The 18,678-nt window shown below is 41.5% G+C and overlaps 1 protein-coding gene across 1 annotated transcript in view; it reads left to right on the forward strand.

The window, feature by feature from the left end:
• The window catches only part of LOC124799182 (pickpocket protein 28-like), a 148,798-nt gene extending 132,842 nt beyond the window's left edge, over nucleotides 1–15,956 (forward strand). The window contains exons 11-12 of the mRNA XM_047262717.1: nucleotides 6,429–6,519; nucleotides 15,788–15,956. Coding sequence (XP_047118673.1) covers nucleotides 6,429–6,519; nucleotides 15,788–15,956 — 260 coding nt within the window. The remainder of the gene's footprint in view (nucleotides 1–6,428; nucleotides 6,520–15,787) is intronic.
• Nucleotides 15,957–18,678: the final 2,722 nt, after the last annotated feature.

Below are 18,678 nucleotides of genomic sequence, written 5' to 3' on the forward strand. Positions count from 1 at the left end.
TATGACGTCCCCGGATTTCTTTCTGTGGGGAAAGTTGAAGGATATTTGCTATCGTGATCCACCGACAACGCCTGACAACATGCGTCAGCGTATTGTCAATGCATGTACGAACATAACTGAAGGCGAACTACTCACTGTTGAGAGGAATGTCGTTACACGTATTGCCAAATGCATTGAGGTTGACGGACATCATTTTGAGCATTTATTGCATTAATGTGGTATTTACAGGTAATCAAGCTGTAACAGCATGCGTTCTCAGAAATGATAAGATCACAAAGGTACAGTATTGAGCAACATGGCGTCCGGTACAGTTGTTTATAGTGAGAAAGTGAACAAAAGTTATAGTTGTGTGGTGAAAAACGGAACATACATAAATTATAACAGTGAAATAGTGAAGCTAAATGAACGTGTATCAAGCCTGCAATTAATTGTAGATGTACTAAGGCGGGACATTGCGCATTTAGAAAATGAAAATGCCGAACTGAAAAAGGCGCGTAATATCCCGATCGCCAAAGCAAGTAAAACACGGAACTGGGAGCACAGGACTAGCATGATCACGGAAGAAAGAAGCGAAAAGGTGATAAATACAACGAATGGAACGAACCGCGGCAATAAAAGCAGTTTCAGTGTCCTACCTACAATAAATGAGTGCTCTGAAGTGGATATAGGCCTAAAGGCAGAAACAACAAGGCAACATATGTTTACTAGGCCAAAAAGGGTTGGTCGTGTGAAATTCAGTGACTGTAGAATTACTGTGGTAACAAAAAACCGTTTTCATGCACTAGATTCAGATATAAATGTGGAATCCACGGAAAACTGTGACGACAACAACACGCCGAATCTATATAGTGACAAGCACATGAGCAGAAACTTCCGCAATAAACGTGAAGACAAACTCAAAGTGAAAATATTCTCTGATAGCCATGGACGTGAGATCGCAAAAATACTACGTTACAGTCATTGTATACAAGCAACTAGTATTATCAAACCAGGTGCACCCATCCAAGAACTCGTTAGAAACATAGAAACTGAAAATGATCGTCATATTGTCGTCATAGCAGGAGCCAATAATGTATATAAAAACGACCTCCACAGTGCAACACGAAACCTTAAAGCAATACTAAATTCAACAGGAGAGAAATCAGTTTTTGTAGTCGGAATTCCACATAGGCATGACCTTTCGGAATGGTCATGTGTGAACGTGGAAATCATAAAAGCAAACAGGCAATACTCAAAGATTTGCAGGGCCTACCAAAATGCATATTTTATAAGTATGGACTCCTTGCAAAGAGACTGTTACACGAGACATGGCATGCACCTTAATAACAGAGGCAAGAAGATTCTGTGCCAAAACATCAGCATGATACTGAAAGCATCTGACAACCAAGAAGTAATTGCTGCTCTTCCAGTTCCTTGCTTGACGCAAGCAGAGCCTGAAGAAATGTTTACTTCTATTGCAGCAGTAGAAGTAGAGGTGGAAGCAGCAATTGTACCTACACACATAACAAATGCTGCAGCAGCAATACCTACCACACTTCATCAACAGGATTCAACAGCAGCAGAAGATGAAGCAACATCCAAATCTCCACTGTCACCAGTTGCCACAACAATGCCTACAGCAGCAGCAGCAGCAGCAGTACCTATCACACTTCACCAGCAAGATTCAACAGCAGGAGAAGAAGAAGCAACCACCTTATCTCCTCAGTCACCAGGTGCCACAACAGTGCCTCCAGACACCATAACAGCAGTTACATCAACTCCTCTAGTAGCAGCTTCATCTACAATATCATCACAAGGAGGGAAGAGTAGGTATACAACAGTAGATGTGCTACCACTCCAAGTGAACAATTTTTTAGTAAAAGGCAACAAGAGGCAGAAATCCAAAAGATAAGCCCTGAAAAACGTTTGAAAACCAATCACCATAGTGTTCAGTGTGTTAGCAATAAGAGCATGGATCTTAAAATATGTTACCTTAACGTTCAAGGACTGAAAGATAAAGAACTTATCATAAATGAGTTTGGACTTGATAACCAGTATGATATTTTTTGTCTGAGTGAACACTGGGCTAATGAGAATGAACTTGCAGTTGCCAAATTTGACAATTTTAGTATAGTAAATAGCTACTGTAGGAAAAAGCACATTAGAGGTGGTGTGGCAATTTATTCCAACCAGTCACTCAATTGTACAATAACCAAACTAGACCTAAATTCCTTGTGTGATGAACAGCACTTTGAAGTTACGGGTATAATCATTAATAGTCATAAGCTAATAGTAGTATCCATGTACAGATCACCAAAGGGAAGCATTAACATATTTTTAGAAAAAATGGACATGCTATTGAGTGAATTAAGTAATATTAAATGGCTACATTATGATATTGCAATAGAAGGTGATTTGAATGCTGATTTTGATGTTACTAAATGTAAGGGTAGTGTTGCAGATCTGGAAAACTTGCTAAGACAATACAATTTACATCATGTTAATAACAGGCCCACAAGAAACAAAGCATGTTTAGATAACATCTTTGTAAACTTCAAGACCACTGAAAACACATGCCAAGTTGTAGTGTTCCCATTCTCTGACCATGACTCCGTATCTCTAAATTATGCAAGTAAAATTCCCCTCAATAGGTGCAATGCAAACAGACCTGTCCCAACAGTTGTGATTACCAGACCCATAACTGAGGATAAAATTAAAACATTTCGTAATTCCCTTGCTGACAGAGATTGGTTTGGCCATTGTAGTGTTGATGGACATTACACATCAAGTAATGATCTGCCAGCCAAAATAATATTTGATAGATTTTTTAATGCATTCTTGACCCTATTTAACCATAGTATTCCCATAAAGAAAATAAAAATAATGGACAGCAGCCACAAATCCAGATCTCAAAACAGACCAAATATATGGTACACTAAACAGCTGACAGATCTAAAGAAACAAGTTTTGTTACTGTACAATATATACAATAGTATGAAGTCTGACTGTGCCAAATCAGCCTATGTGGAATGCAGGAATGAATACAAAAAAGTCATCCTGCAAGCCAAAAAAACCTACAATGCCAACAGCATACATAATTCCACCAATAAATGCAAAACTGCGTGGAAAGTAATTAACAGTGCTGCCAGAGATACTAAAAAAGACAAAATTAATATCCCACCACAAACACTCAATGAGTTTTTTATTAATTCAGTGAAAGAAATAGGAGACACAATTATCAAACCAGACATTAGTCCATCAGAGTTACTCTCCCAAAATTGGGGTAGACAGTCACTAAATACAAGCATGGTAACCTTCTCCGAAGTATCGCCTAGATATGTACAAGGGGTCATAAAACAACTGAAATCATCTGATAGCTTAGATATATATGGCATATCATCCAACCTGCTAAAAAAAGTGTGTGACTGCATTCTCTACCCCTTAACCCATTGTATAAACAAGTGCTTACTTGAGGGATATTTTCCTGATGAGTTAAAACTGTCTAGGATCGTCCCAGAATACAAAAAGGGAGATAAAGACTCTCCATCTAGCTACAGGCCTATTTCAATAGTACCCACATTCTCCAAGGTAATAGAATGCATCATGTACCAACAATTATCATCTCACTTTGAGAATCTAGGAATAATTAATGCTACACAATACGGGTTTAGGAAGAATCCGTCGACCATTGATGCAATCAACACGGTAGTCAGTTACATCCTCAAAGTTTTTGAGAACAAAGGCTTTGCTCAGGTCTCATTCTGTGACCTAAGCAAAGCCTTCGACTGTGTTGAGCACATGCCACTACTAGAGAAACTAGAATTCTACGGCATCAAAGAAAACAGTCTCAGACTATTAAAAGCTTATCTCAACAACCGTAAACAGGTAGTTTGTGTTGGTAAGGAAATGTCAAACATAGAAAATGTTAGAGTAGGTGTGCCTCAGGGATCTGTACTGGGGCCCTTCCTGTTTCTGATAATGATCAATGACCTCCCCTCGTTTATTAGATCCACCACTGTATTGTATGCAGATGATACGACTTTTCTCCATAGCAGTAACAGTCTTAATGATCTTAAAACCTGTGCTGAAAATACACTCACTCATGCAGCATATTGGTTCAGAGCAAATAGTTTCCTGCTAAATGAAAATAAAACTCAGCAGATAATCTTCACTCTAAGAGACAAGCCACTATCTGATGACCCTAGTTCTGTTAAATTCCTCGGAGTTTATTTAGACGAAAAGTTATCCTGGGGCCAACATGTAAACTATATTAGTAGTAAACTATCTAGAGTAATTTATTTATTGAGACAACTCAGAAATTGTGTACCTGAAACATACATCAGATCATCTTATTTTGCATTTTTCCAGAGTATAATATCCTATGGCATTATCTTGTGGGGTAACTGTAGTCATATACATGACATCCTATTATTGCAGAAGAAAGCCATTAGGATAATTACAAATTCTTCACATAAGGCTCACTGCAAACCCTTATTTACTAAACAAAAAATTATGACTGTAATAAACCTCTATATATACAATGTCTTAATCTTTACGAAGAAGAACCTACAAGATGTGAAACGTAGAGAAAATGTACATTGTTACAACACAAGAAGCATCAAACACATATACACGCCTTACCACAGACTATCAAAATCAATAAATAGCTATGAAGTCACAGGGCACAAGCTATTTAATAAGCTGCCACATGCCATACAGGATCTTCCTGAACATACATTCAAAGAAAGACTGCATGAATGGTTTATTGCCCACCCATTCTATGATATCAATGAATTCTTCAACTGTAAAATGCAGTAATCTAACAGATGACCCACTGTACATTGATTGTAATATAAGCTAAAATATTTAAGTAGTCAATACCTTATCACACTCTATTATAAATTGTAACTTCATTTGACGTTGTCAATTACTGTAATGGCCTAAAGACAATAAAATCTTTATTATTATTATTATTATTATTGTATCACATTGGAACAACCGAAATAAAATGTTCAGACGTACCTACATTCTGTATTTTAATTTAAAAAACCTACCTGTTACCAGTTGTTCATCTAAAATTGTGAGCTGTATGTTTGTGACTATTACAGCGGCATCTATCACAAAGCGAAAAAAGAGGTCCAACTAAAACATTCATATTTCTTTACTTACTACACGAATATGTAACAAAAAGTGGGGGTTTCTATTTTTAAAAACGCGGTTGATATCCGGTTGACTTATGGCAGCGCCATCTAGCGGGCCAACCATACCGCCATCTGGTTTCCGCCTGCAAGCTAAACAAGTTTCATTCTTTGTAGTTTTTTCATGTGACGCTTATTTCGTGAGATATTTGGCCCGGTCACGATAAATGGACCATCCTGTATAATTTGAAATGCGTTTTTGATCACCATCGAAGATTAGGGCTGTTTTAGGATCCGTAAAAGATGAACTTGGTTTGCGTAAGACGGGTTATGGCATGGCATATATTGGTTAGACCATCAGGACCATGGAGGACAGGTGTACTGAGCATAATCGTCACACACACTTACAACAGCCGAGCAAATGTGCCGTTACAGAACACGGCTAACCCATGGAATATATCTACTCGTTGATTCCAGATATTGGACTAGTGTTATAAAGGAGACACTAGTGACTTTGTGAATAGAGATAGAAGCTTTTTCTTAAATTCGGACTGTAATTTTGCTCTCTTTCTGATGAAACAACAGAAGGACAGAGCTAATGCTGTCTGTTTTTAATATTCGCTATCAATAACTTCCAGCGTTGGTCATATTTGGTTGTGTTGTGGCGCTAATTTATGTACGTACGAATGTGTGTGTGTGTTTGTGTGTATGTGTGTGTTATCTTTCCAAAATTGCTCTGCAACACGAGGTTTTAAATTCCCTTGCTTGACTCTTACTTGCTGCAGTTTGGCCTTGAAAACGACAGGGTGTGCACCTCTCTAAATATCGGCGGTTGTCGACGTCACCCAGCCGCATTCAAGTTATCTGAAGAGTATGTCTTCATCTTCGGGTGGAGAACAGGGGAATTTGTTTGCCTGAAGACGAGGATCGGGCAGTTGTGTGGGTACTGAGTGGTGTGATTTCGCTGACCTTTGATTTGTGGGAAAAGCTGAGATGGTGTAATATGGATGTGTTGTTGGTTGCCGATAAGGAGATATAAGAAGAGAGAAACAAGGCTAGAGACTGACACTTACGGAGCGCCTGATAGTTTCCTCCGAAGCCAAGTTTGTCAGATCATCCCATATGATATGTAACATGCGCTATGCTACTCACGTTCTCATAGAATGTGACTATAATAATGTATTTCGACAGCGTATATTTCACGTTGCGGTAAATATATGGCGTTGTGTACGTCAGGGGTGAACCCACCGTACTCGATGTGCCAGATTTCAGTGTGTGGTGAGAACACTTACACGTCACTGTGTTGGACAGCCAACTGCGGCGGGCTGCTGGGTCTCTTCCTGGGCTTCAGCGTGCTCAGCCTGGTGGAGTGCCTTTACTTCCTGACCGCCAGGGCCTACCTGCACTTCCGCTGACTGCTGCCGCTGCCACTGCTGCTGCTGACGTCATCGGTGACGCTCCACTGCCCACTGCTGAGTGTTAGAAACTCTTCCCGCGACAGTTGCTCATCTCACAGTGCACCTAGAATTTTATATTTTGTCATCTTGAGGATGAAGCGTCTCTGTTTACAAGTAAGAGTCGTGCCCAGAAAGTAATGCACTGCATTTTTTTCTTCAACAATTCTTAATTGAACGTAATGAGAATTTCACACACGAAAGAATGGTGCTTTATCTACACACCCTATTTTTACACGTAATCTCCATGCCGTTCTGTGACTTTCTACTAATCGTTGTCCTGGTGGCGGAGCCAGTGTTTCAATGTGTGAATCACCTCCTCATCGTCCTCAAAATGTCTTCCACTTACGGCATCCTTTAATGGCCCAAACAAGTGGAAGTCCGAGAGTGCTGGGTCAGGGCTGTAGGGTGAATGGGGTAACAATGTCCAACTCCGTTTTGCAATATGTTCGGCAGCCCTCAGACTTGTGTGGGAACGAGCGATATCGTGTTGCAGCAAAACATCTCCTGGGTCGCTGTGGCGCCGAAGTCTCCAGAAGCGCGTCTTGAGTTTTGTTAAAGCACTGACATATGCTTCCGAATTAAACGTATCGCCCCTTGGCATCACATCAATGGGAATCACACCTTCACAGTCCGAGAACGCGGTGATCATGACCTTACCGGCGGAAGCAGTTGCTTTGAATTTTTTTCTTCTGTGAGGAGTGGGTATGTTGCCATTCCATGCACTGTCGTTTTGTTTCGGGCTCAAAATGGTGAACCCAGATTTCATCACCTGTCACAATGCGGACAAGACGCCTCAAAACGTTGCAACAAATCAAGGCAAATGTTTTTTTCTGGGCGACTTGTGATCCACCGTTAGACACAGCGGGACCCATCTTGCACACACTTTTGAGTATCCAAGAGTGCTGATAATTGCATCCACACTTCCTTTGCTGATTGTCAGACGCAGCGCTAACTGCCGAGTCGTAATGCGTCTGTCCTCGCGAATGACAACATAAGCTTGTTGCAATAAGTCAGGTGTGACAGCCGTGGTTGGTCTCCCCGACCGCTGCAAATCGTGGAGCTCCACCGAACCGCCTTGTGATGACCTCACCCTACGTGCCCAGCGACTAACTGTTCATCTGTCGACAGCAGATGCTCCACAGACTTTGCTCATGCGTTTGTGAATATTCCTCACAGTTTCTTTTCTGCAGTGACTCAGGAGACTTCAAATAATACATACGTAATGTTTCGCATTCTTAGCATTATTTTCGGCTGAGAAAAAAAATCCGGTACATTACTTTCTGGGCTACCCTCGTAGATTTGGTTATAGAGAGAGTCCGTCTTGAGTAAAACACAGAATGGTTCAAATGGCTCTGAGCACTATGGGTCTTAACATCTGTGGTCATCAGTCCCCTAGAACTTAGAACTACTTAAACCTAACTAACCTAAGGACATCACACACATCCATGCCCGAGGAAGGATTCGAACCTGCGACTGTAGCGGTCGCGCGGTTCCAGACTGAAGCGCCTAGAACCGCTCGGCCACTTCGGCCGGCTTGAAAAATTAAATGAAACATATTGCAAACACACACACACACACACGCACACACACACACACACACACACACACACACACACACGCACACACACACACACACAAGTATTAAAGAGCATTTTTCTTGTTTTATAGAAAGATAATAAGAAAATGCGCTGATGATGCTGAGCCTTCAGCGAAATAGGTCTGGGAAATAAAAACAAAAAATCGTGTTTTGCTCAAGGCAAACCCTCTCCAAAACCGAATCTATTAATATTTAGTATTTGTACGTCTAATGTAGAATGATTTTACAGAGCGTTTCCGCATTTTTAGCTCTATCCCTCTTATCGAACAGAGGAGGTGTGTATGAGGACTGTAACAGATAGTGTTAGTATTCAATAAAAATTATATCTCTAGGCACAAAAAATACATAAAAAAACCTCAAGATGCGTTCCAGGTATAAATATAAATTTTCAACTTTGAGCAAGTTTTACTGCATTGTGGTGCGATGAAGTTTGTGAACTTTGCGCTAGGACTATGCACCTATAGCTCAAGCGAACCTACTGTTACTGTGATGGTACAACTGTAACGTACATTGGTCACGCCCGTATGCAGACGAACATCATAGTAGAGTGATAGCTGCGTAATACTGGACAGCTAATGTCGGGTATTTTAGATCTTAAGAGATATCTGTTGATTTAACACTCATTTTTAGCTTTTCTGTTACACTGCACAAATAATCTCTATGGATCCAACCGACAGAAGCCTCTAGAATGCGAGAAGTAAAAGATGTACATTTTATTTAAATGCGCCACAATTTGTAAAATACTTTAAGAGCAGTGTTAATATTAATTATGTTGTATTTAATAATTTAATTGTAAACGCTTATGTAAAGATGGAATAGAAAAAAATTTCTCCACTGTGTTATCCACAAGACTCTTAATACGCTGTGACAGGTTGTTCAATGTCCCTCACTCCTTCCTTTACTAATGCTGAACCCCTGAAGTATTTGCAAAGACTGTTTTTAACCTTATTGTTGTTATAATTTTTTGAGAAAAAAATAAATAATAACAATGAAGAATAGTAATAGAATTCCCTATTGGGGTAAATGTACTCATAGATTTGTCTAAAACGCTTTCTGGGAACTAACGCCAGACATAATTCTTAGAACACGCTTTTGTATTCCGACAACGTTTTCAGAATTTTCCCAAACACAAAAGAATTACAGATATTGGATGCAAGAGGCCATTTATTTAAATCAATGGGGAAGTATAGCATCTGTGCCGTACCCCCACTCACTAGTCAGTAGCTCTGACCACTTTTTTTTAATATCTGGATACAGCTCTTTTTCTTCATTTTGTTCACCTTTGTTTTCATCATTTAGGCTGGGCGGATGTCACATGATACCCCTTAAAATTCATCGACGAATACTTCACCCAGTTTATTTTTTTATAAAGTGCTGCCGCCCCCGCACTGACCAAGCTGAGCTACCACGCCGGAACCACTACGCCATCCGGACACAGTGGTCATCCCACCTGCGTGAATCACCCTAGCACACCACCCGTTAGACCCAAATTCTCAACTTATAACGTAAACTACTGATGTAGTGCCCCTTGTCAATTATCCTCATTACTCGCGGTATTTCGCCGTTCCCGTAAGAGTTCGAGCCTGCGTGAATCCTCACTGAAGAGATCACTGGACGTCCTCGCCTTAATTATACACTGAAGCGCAAAGGAACTGGTATAAGCATGCGTATTCAAATACAGAGATATGTAAACATGCACAATACGGCGCTGCGGTCGGGGACGCCCATATAAGACAAGAAGTGTCTGGCGCAGTTGTTAGATCGGTTATTGCTGCTACAATGGCAGTTTATCAAGATTTAAGTGAGTTTGAACGTGGTCTTATAGTCGGCGAGCAATAGGACACAGCATCTCCGAGGTAGCGATGAAGTGGGGATTTTCCGGTACGACCATTTCGCGAATGTACCATGAATATCACGAATCCTGTAAAATATCAAATCTCCGACGTCGCTACGGCCGGAAAAAGATCCTGCAAGAACGGGACCAACGACGACTGAAGAGAATCGTTCAACGTCACAGAAGAGCAACTGTTCGTAGATTGCTGCAGATTTCAATGCTGGGCCATCAACAAGTGTCAGTGTGCGAACCATTCAACGAAACATCATTGATATGTGTTTTCGGAGCCGAAGGCCCACTGTTGTACCCTTGATGACTGCACGGCACAGAGCTTTACGCCTTGCCTGAGCCCATAAACACTGACCTTCGACTTTTGATGACTCAAAACATGTTGCCTGGTTGGACGAGTCTCGTTTCAAATTGTATCGAGCGGATGGACATGTACGGATGTGAAGACAACCTCATGAATCCATGGATCCTGCATGTCAACATGGTACTGTTCACTGTAACGGTGTGGGGCGTGTGCAGTTGGAGTGACAGATGATACGTTCGTAAGCATTCTGTCTGATCATTTGCATCGATTCATGTACACTGTGCATTCCGACGGACGTGTACAATTCCAGCTGGACCATGCGACACTCCACACGTCCAGAATTGCTACAGAGTGGCTCCAAGAACACAGTTTTGAGTTTAAACACTTCCGCTGGCCACCAAACTCCCCAGACATGAACATTGTTGAGCACATCTGGAATTTCTTGCAACGTGTTGTACAGAAGAGATCTCCACCCCCTCGTACTCTCACGGATTTATGGACAGCCCTGCAGGATTCATGGTGTCAGTTCCCTCCAGCACTGCTTCAGGCATTAGTCAAGTCCATGGCACGTCCTGTTGCGGTACTTCTGTGTGCTCGAAGAGGTTCTACGCGATTTGGCTCCTCAGTGTATGTATGTGACGGTAGGAATTTACAAATTACTGATGTTCCATTACTTACTATTTATATTAAAAGAAACTGATTAAAATTAAGATAAACAAATAAAACAGTCCGTTTGTCATAAAGTGATACAGTAGTGATAGTATGTAAGAGTTACTGCATACATTGGAATCATAAAGTATAAGGGATAGATGCACGTAAATAAATATTACAATTGTGGACATATTATGTAAATATTATGGCATACATCAGAAGCAAAGTAGATGATTGGAACTGATGTACAATAGTGGACATACAACTCTTTTAGACGTAGCTAGTTGAAGGTATTGTATGACAAAGCAAGCAGCTGTATATTATTCACTATTTTATGTTGGGTTAGTGATGTCTGTTGTTATTGTTAAAACACTGGACAGCAAGTGAATGAAATTTTGAAGAAAGGCTGCATTGGATAACTCACTGTGTTCACTTAGGAGAGAACACTCTGTATGTACCAGACTTGGGTTCAGTTTTTTAAATTCAAAAACAATTTTAATTAACTGTTTGTCTAATCTAAGGTCTGAACGGGTATTCGCGATAAAATTTTTCCAATCGTAAGTGATTTGCAGGACACCTAAAACAGGTGCTCTTTGGTGTTGCCACAGTGTAGCTTCGACAGCTTCACTGCAATGAAAATGTGTTACTAGTAATGTCCTCTGTGATTTGCAAGTGAGAGTCGTAAAGTTTTTTTTTATTCTGTCGTGAATGTCCTATTACGCAATATCCCTCACAAGTTAATGCTTACGTTCACTGTTTTCGTGCTCTTCAGATGCACGCACACAAAAAAGACAAGAAAAACAAATACAAACATGTGATGTCAAAATGTGTCAACAGTGTACGGACACACTATCGACCTCATGCCGGCGGAAAGTTTCAACGGGAATTATTGTGATTAGTCGCATGAATAAACAATTTAAAAAACAATTTTGTCGTTAGAAGAGATATGACGTTCATTCCAAAACTGTTTGTTGTTAGTTTTGTCTTTTATTTCTTACCGAAGAGGGAAGGGTAAGAAGATGATTTTTCTTTTCAACCGAATATCAGTTCTACATTGGGAACAGTTTGTAGAGGATTTCCAGTTACGGCGTTTACCTTATAACCAAAACCTTGGTCAGAACTGGGGACAATGTGTCCCCGACAGAAATATAAAGGCCTATAGTGTGTGTACGGCTATATATACACTACTGGCCATTAAAATTGCTAAACCAAGAAGAAATGCAGATGATAAACGGGTATTCATTGGACAAATATATTATTCTAGAACTGACATGTCATTACTTTTTCACGCAATTTGGGTGCATAGATCCTTAGAAATCAGTACCCAGAACAACCACCTCTGGTCGTAATAACGGCCTTGATACGCCTGGGCATTGAGTCAAACAGAGCTTGGATGGCGTGTACAGGTAGAGCTGCCCATGCAGCTTGAACAAGATACCACAGTTCATCAAGAGTAGTGAGTGACGTATTGTGACGAGCCAGTTGCTCGGCCACTATTGACCAGACGTTTTCAGTTGGTGAGAGGTCTGGAGGATGTGCTGGCCACGGCAGCAGTCGAACATTTTCTGTATCCAGAAAGACCCGTACAGGACCTTCAACATGCGGTCGTGCATTATCCTGCTGAAATATAGGGTTTCGCAGGGATCGACTGAAGGGTAGAGCCACGGGTCGTAACATATCGGAAATGTAACCTCCACTGTTCAAAGTGCCGTCAATGCGAACAAGAGGTGACCAAGACGTGTAACAAACGGCAGCCCATACCATCACGCCGGGTGATATGTCAGTATGGCGATGACGAATACACGCTTCCAATGTGCGTTCACCGCGATGTCGCCAAACGCGGATGCGACCATCATGATGCTGCAAACAGAACCTGAATTCATCCGAAAAAATGACGTTTTGCCATTCGTGCACCCAGGTTCGTCGTTGAGTACACAACCGCAGGCGCTCCTTGTTGTGTCTAGACAAGACAGCCTAGACACAATGAGAGGTAGCCGAAAGGCACGCACTAAGCTAAAGCAGGATGGCGTGAGGTCTGAAACAGGATACGTAATGAATGCTATAAAGAAAAGTACGTAGCTTCTGGAATACTTAACTTTAATCCATCCTTTTGGTACATCTGGAGATTGTGGAGATACAAGTGAGACTCTTCTGATACATGCAATGTTACTAAGGCGCCTTGCTAGGTCGTAGCCATTGACTTAGCTGAAGGCTATTCTAACTATCTGCACTGCAAATGAGCGAGGCTTCGTCAGTGTGCATCGCTAGCTACGTCGTCCGTACAACTGGGGCGAGTGCTATTCCGTATCTCGAGACCTGCCTTGTGGTGGTGCTCGGTCTGCGATCCCTGACAGTGGCGACACGCACGTCCGACATGTACTAATGGACCGCGGCCGATTTAAAACTACCACCTAGCAAGTGTGGTGTCTGGGGTGACACCACACTCCGGTCTGTGATACAGCGTCAAGGGTAACCGCAGCCATGGTCTCCGAGCTCATAGACTGTGCTCCTGCAAACATCGTCGAACTGTTCGTGCAAATGATTGTTGTCTTGCAAACGTCCCCATCTGTTGACTCAGGGATCGAGACGAGGCTGCACGATCCGTTACAGCCATGCGGATGAGATGCCTGTCATCTCGACTGCTAGTGATACGAGGCCGTTGGGATCCAGCACGGCCTTCCGTATTACCCTCCTGAACCCACCGATTCCATATTCTACTAGCAGTCATTGGATCTCGACCAACTTGAACAGCAATGTCGAGATACGATAAACCTTTATCAAAGTCGGAAACGTGATGGTATGCATTTCTCCTCCTTGCACGAGGCATCACAACAACTTTTCACCAGGAAACGCCGGTCAACTGCTGTTTGTGTATGAGAAATCGCTTGGAAACTTTCCTCATGTCAGCATGTTGTAGGTGTCGCCACCGGCGCCAACCTTGTGTGAATGCTCTGAAAAGCTAATCATTTGCATATCACAACATCTTCTTCCTGTCCGTTAAATTTCGCGTCTGTAGCACGTCATCTTCGTTTTGTAGCAATTTTAATGGCCAGTAGTGTATATTAAGTGTATGAGAGAGAGAGAGAGAGCAGAAACATTGACCTTCTTGACACTTGTTTGGCATCTGTTATTTTTCTCGCCATGCACTTTATTTTTCTGTTTACCTTCTTTTATTCCCTACCAATAATGGCAGGGTAGATTTCTGTTGAACTTCGTACTTCTCAGTTAATTCCCAGCCAGCTCGGAGAGAAGGAAACAGGTTCGCTATCGGACTGACTCAAGATTTCTGTTCTTCTCACTGAATCCTATAGAGTTAGTCCTGGATCACTGGGGTTCCAGATCCACTTTATCTATTAGATGATTACCACATCCAACGTTTATCCTACAATCGAAAGCAACCGGTCGAAAACCTTGAACGGAGCTTTGTGACTGAGTCAATTTACTATTTGTTTCTGGGATGTGTCATGTTCTTTTCTTTTTCACTCGTTTAAAGTGTGTATCGTAGTAACCAGCTGCGAAAGTTCCATTAATGCGCTATCAAAACCTGTCGAGTAAAGTAGGCTCGCTGAAGTTGGAAAATTGGTTTCGTTAAAGTTAATTAATACTGTCCCTTAAAATAACCTTCACTGTTGTGAAATGCATTTTGGATATAGGTTTCAGCATTGCTAATGGATCTATGTTCGAGTTATATGCGACAGCTCGTTACTTATATGGTTAACTTAATTAAGTTTTAGAAACTGATTACGCAATTAGTACTAAAAGTCCAAATATGCAAAGCTGTAACGTTTCTGTTTAATTTTACATATAATGTTGTACTCAAGCTACATGTACTGAAAACAAACCGTATTAATAACTGAATATCATTCTGTCTAATTAAATCTCTAAATCAACTGCTCACCATAAGCAGCGTGTTAGGAGCAAAAGCGCAGATATTATGCTGATTGGTACCTTAATATACAGCCACCTAATAGTCCTAGTCGGCTTTTCTCTGCGTCTAACACTCTCCTCGCAAACATGTCTCATAATTTAGCATCCAGTGTTTTCTGCACGGCCGTAACTGGACCACTAAGTGGGCTACACCTGTCAGTGTAGACTAACCAGTATGCGCCCACACGATCATACTTTAACACCTGACCTGCTGCCCAGGTGAAAATAAGCATTAATGACTTGCTCTTTTCCCATGTACTTGCAGGTACCAACCAACTTAAAACATGCTAATCCTAATAGATATAATTACTGGGTCTGCAAGTGAATAAATATTGATGCAATGTTGTTCAGTACAGTGTCTTGAGTCACAAGTAAAAATAACTGCACTTATACCCACAACGCCCTGTGAATGATGAAGAATCCAGTCCATTCCCTTACAACAAAGCAAAACTTTAACTTGTATCGTATGTCGTAAATAATTCAATATTCCTGATAACAACCTTACGGAGATTTTAATAGCAGAGTAGGGAAAGAGAGAAAAAGTAAAGCTAGTGGGATATATAGGAAGGATGTCAGGAATGACAATGGGAAAAGGTTTGATTGGTTTATTGGAGCAGTAGGAAATACATTCTTTGGTCATAAGGATACACATAAATTTACATTGTATAACCATACAAGAGGGTATAAAACAATTGTTGACTACCTTATCATGATGCAAAAGGCCTGTTTCAAAATTCAAGATGTCAGACACGAAAGAGATTCAGATTGTAGAAGTGACCATCAACTGGTGGAATGTGAAATTTATATCCCCCATACTTTCAGGAGTAGTGGCGAACGGAAGAGACTGCAGTAAGCTGGCAAGCCTGAGAGCATAAGATATAACTTCGTTAGTTTAAGAGAAGATAGTACTAAGTACTTATACCACCAGCGACTAGCAAGTAAACTGGAGAGCACAGAGAGAACAGTAGAAGAGGAATACGAACATATAAAGAAGGGCATAGGTGAAACAACGAAGGAAGCGCTTGGAGAATACGAGAAGAAGATGAAACCAGTTTGGTGAGATGTAGAAATAGCAGACATGACCGAAAAGAAACATAAAACTCATTTGACGTTCCTTAATGTGTGTGACAGTGAAAGTAAAGATATATAGGATACTAAATAGACAAGTTAAAAAAAGTGTTGAAAAGAACCAGCCGCTATGGTCGAGCGGTTCTAGGCGCTTCAGTCCGGAACCGCGCTACTGCTATGGTCGCAGGTTCGAATCCTGCCTCGGGCATGGATGTGTGTAAAGGCCTTAGGTTAGCTAGGTTTAAGTAGTTCTAAGTTCTAGGGGACTGATGACCTCAGATGTTAAGTCCCATAGTGCTTAGAGCCATTTGAACCATTTTGTTAAAAAGATAAAACAAGGCTTGAGAAGAAAGATGTGAGTGTGTGGAGAGGATGATAGGTGGGGCTCGTAGTGTTGAGGCAAGGAGAACAATCATGTCAATGCAATTGTCAACTAGTGACTAGTTACATAATAATAATATTAATCATGGTCAATGGTCAGTGTATTTTGAGGATTTGTTCAAGGAAAATCGTCCTGAATTTTAACATAGATGTGCGGCGAGGATTCAACAGGAGTATATATGGCGTTTAGATATAAAAGTTCTTCAGCAGGCTGTGAGGAGCTGTAAGATGAAGAAGGCACAGGATATGGAACAATATATCCAGAGCAGGTGAAGTTTGGTTCTCAGAAATTGTTGAAGATGCTATGGAGGATATTTGAAAGAGTATTAAATGGAGAAGATGTTCCATGAGAATGGAAAACATCTTACATAAGACCGGTGCATAAGGATGTGTCGCATAATGATCTAAATAATTTTAAGCGATTGGCATTGATTCCACTAATTGCAAAACTGTACTCGAGGGTAGTGAAAAATCTGCCAGAGAAAGAAACAAGTCACAAGCAGCAAGAAGAGCAAATAGGATTCCGATCTTGAAGATCGGTAATGGACAATATCTTCACAATGAAACTAACATGTGAAAAATGCACAGAGGTTGGAGTGGAGACACACGTTGCATTGACTGATCTAGAGAAAGAATGCGTTGATGTACCTACCAACAAACTAGGAGGAAAGCTGAAAGGGGTTGAGTTAGATTGAAGACTGCTAAAGACTGTTATGAAATTATATGAAAATGACATAGCGAGAGTAAGGATTCGGAATGACTGGAGAGACGAATTCGAGGTGAAGATTGGTCTGCGGCGGGATGTGGGCTGTCAGCCACCCTCGTTAAGCTGTATATAGGAGCAATACTGCAGACTTGGCACAGAAAATGCCGCTTTATCACAGTGACAGTAGAGGAAAGCACGATATTTAGCCTGTATTTTTCTGAGGACCAGCTTGTACTAGCAGAATATGAAGATGGTCTGAGCTATATGATAAGAAAGCTTAAAGAGAAATACAATAAGGCCTGTCTGAAGATGAACATGAGTTAATGTGAATACTTGGTCGTTGGAACAGAAGAGTTAAGTTATTTGGATGTAGATGGAGAAGTAATTGTAGGTGAGAAAAAGACAAATTATCATTGAGTATTATTTCATAAACAGGGCACAAGTAGGAATCAAATCACTAGGAGGACTAATTAAAGGAGGAACTGTAAGGAGAGCAAAGAACCCTTTTCTGTGGAACAAAAAAATAATAAGAATCATGAAGAACAGAATGTATAAGGCCATAGTCCAGTGTGTAGCTTTGTACGGAGAAGAAGCCTGGGACATAAGCAAAATAAATAAATAAATAAACTACTTGCCACTGAAATGGATTACTTATGACGAAGTGCAAGATAAGGATAAAGAGGACAAGAAATGACCTGATCCGACAAAGGATGAAAATTAATACCAATATACACAAATCAAAAACACGTTTTGCATCATATCGGCTCCCAGAACTCCTGAAGATAAACGTTGACAGTGGATAGTCTATCATAGACAGCGTCCCTTTGATTTTTCAGAGATGTCACTAAACCCGCCCAAAGACTTAAACAACCATGCATGAGCAGCGCCTATTAGACGGAGGGGGTCCGACAGCCGATCAGTTCCAGTCATTCCACCAGGAAGCTCTCTAGACGATCAATACCGCGGTTCGATCGCGTCCGCATTGTTACTTTGTGCCAGGAAGGACTCTCAACGAGGGAAGTGTCCAGGTGTCTCGGAGTGAACCAAAGCGATGATGTTCGGACATGGAGGAGATACAGAGGACAGACACTGTCGATGACATGCCTCGCTCAGGCCTCCCAATGGCTACTGCTGCAGTGGAAGACCGCTACCTAAGGATTGTGGCTCGGAGGAACCCTGACAGCAACGCCACCATGCTGAATAATGCTTTTCGTGCAGCCACAGGACGTCGTGCTACGACTCAAACCGTGCGCAGTAGGCTGCATAGTGCGCAGCTTCATTCCCAACGTCCATGGCGACGTCCATCTTTGCAACCACGACACCATGCAGCGCGGTACAGATGGACCCAACGACTTGCCGAATGTACCGCTAAGTATTGGCATATGTCCTCTTCACTAATGAGTTTCGCATATGCCTTCAACCAGATAATCGTCGGAGCCAAGTTTTGGAGGCAACCTGGTCAGGCTGAATGTCTTAGGCACACTGTCCAGCGAGTGCAGCAAGGTGGAGGTTCCCTGCTGTTTTGGGGTGGCATTATGTGGGGCCCATGTAGGCCGCTAGGGGTCATGGAACGCGCTGTGGCGGCTGTACGATACGTGAATGCCATCCTCCTACCGATAGTGCAACC

Source organism: Schistocerca piceifrons, chromosome 5 (assembly GCF_021461385.2).
Source record: "Schistocerca piceifrons isolate TAMUIC-IGC-003096 chromosome 5, iqSchPice1.1, whole genome shotgun sequence".
Lineage (NCBI taxonomy): Eukaryota > Metazoa > Arthropoda > Insecta > Orthoptera > Acrididae > Schistocerca > Schistocerca piceifrons.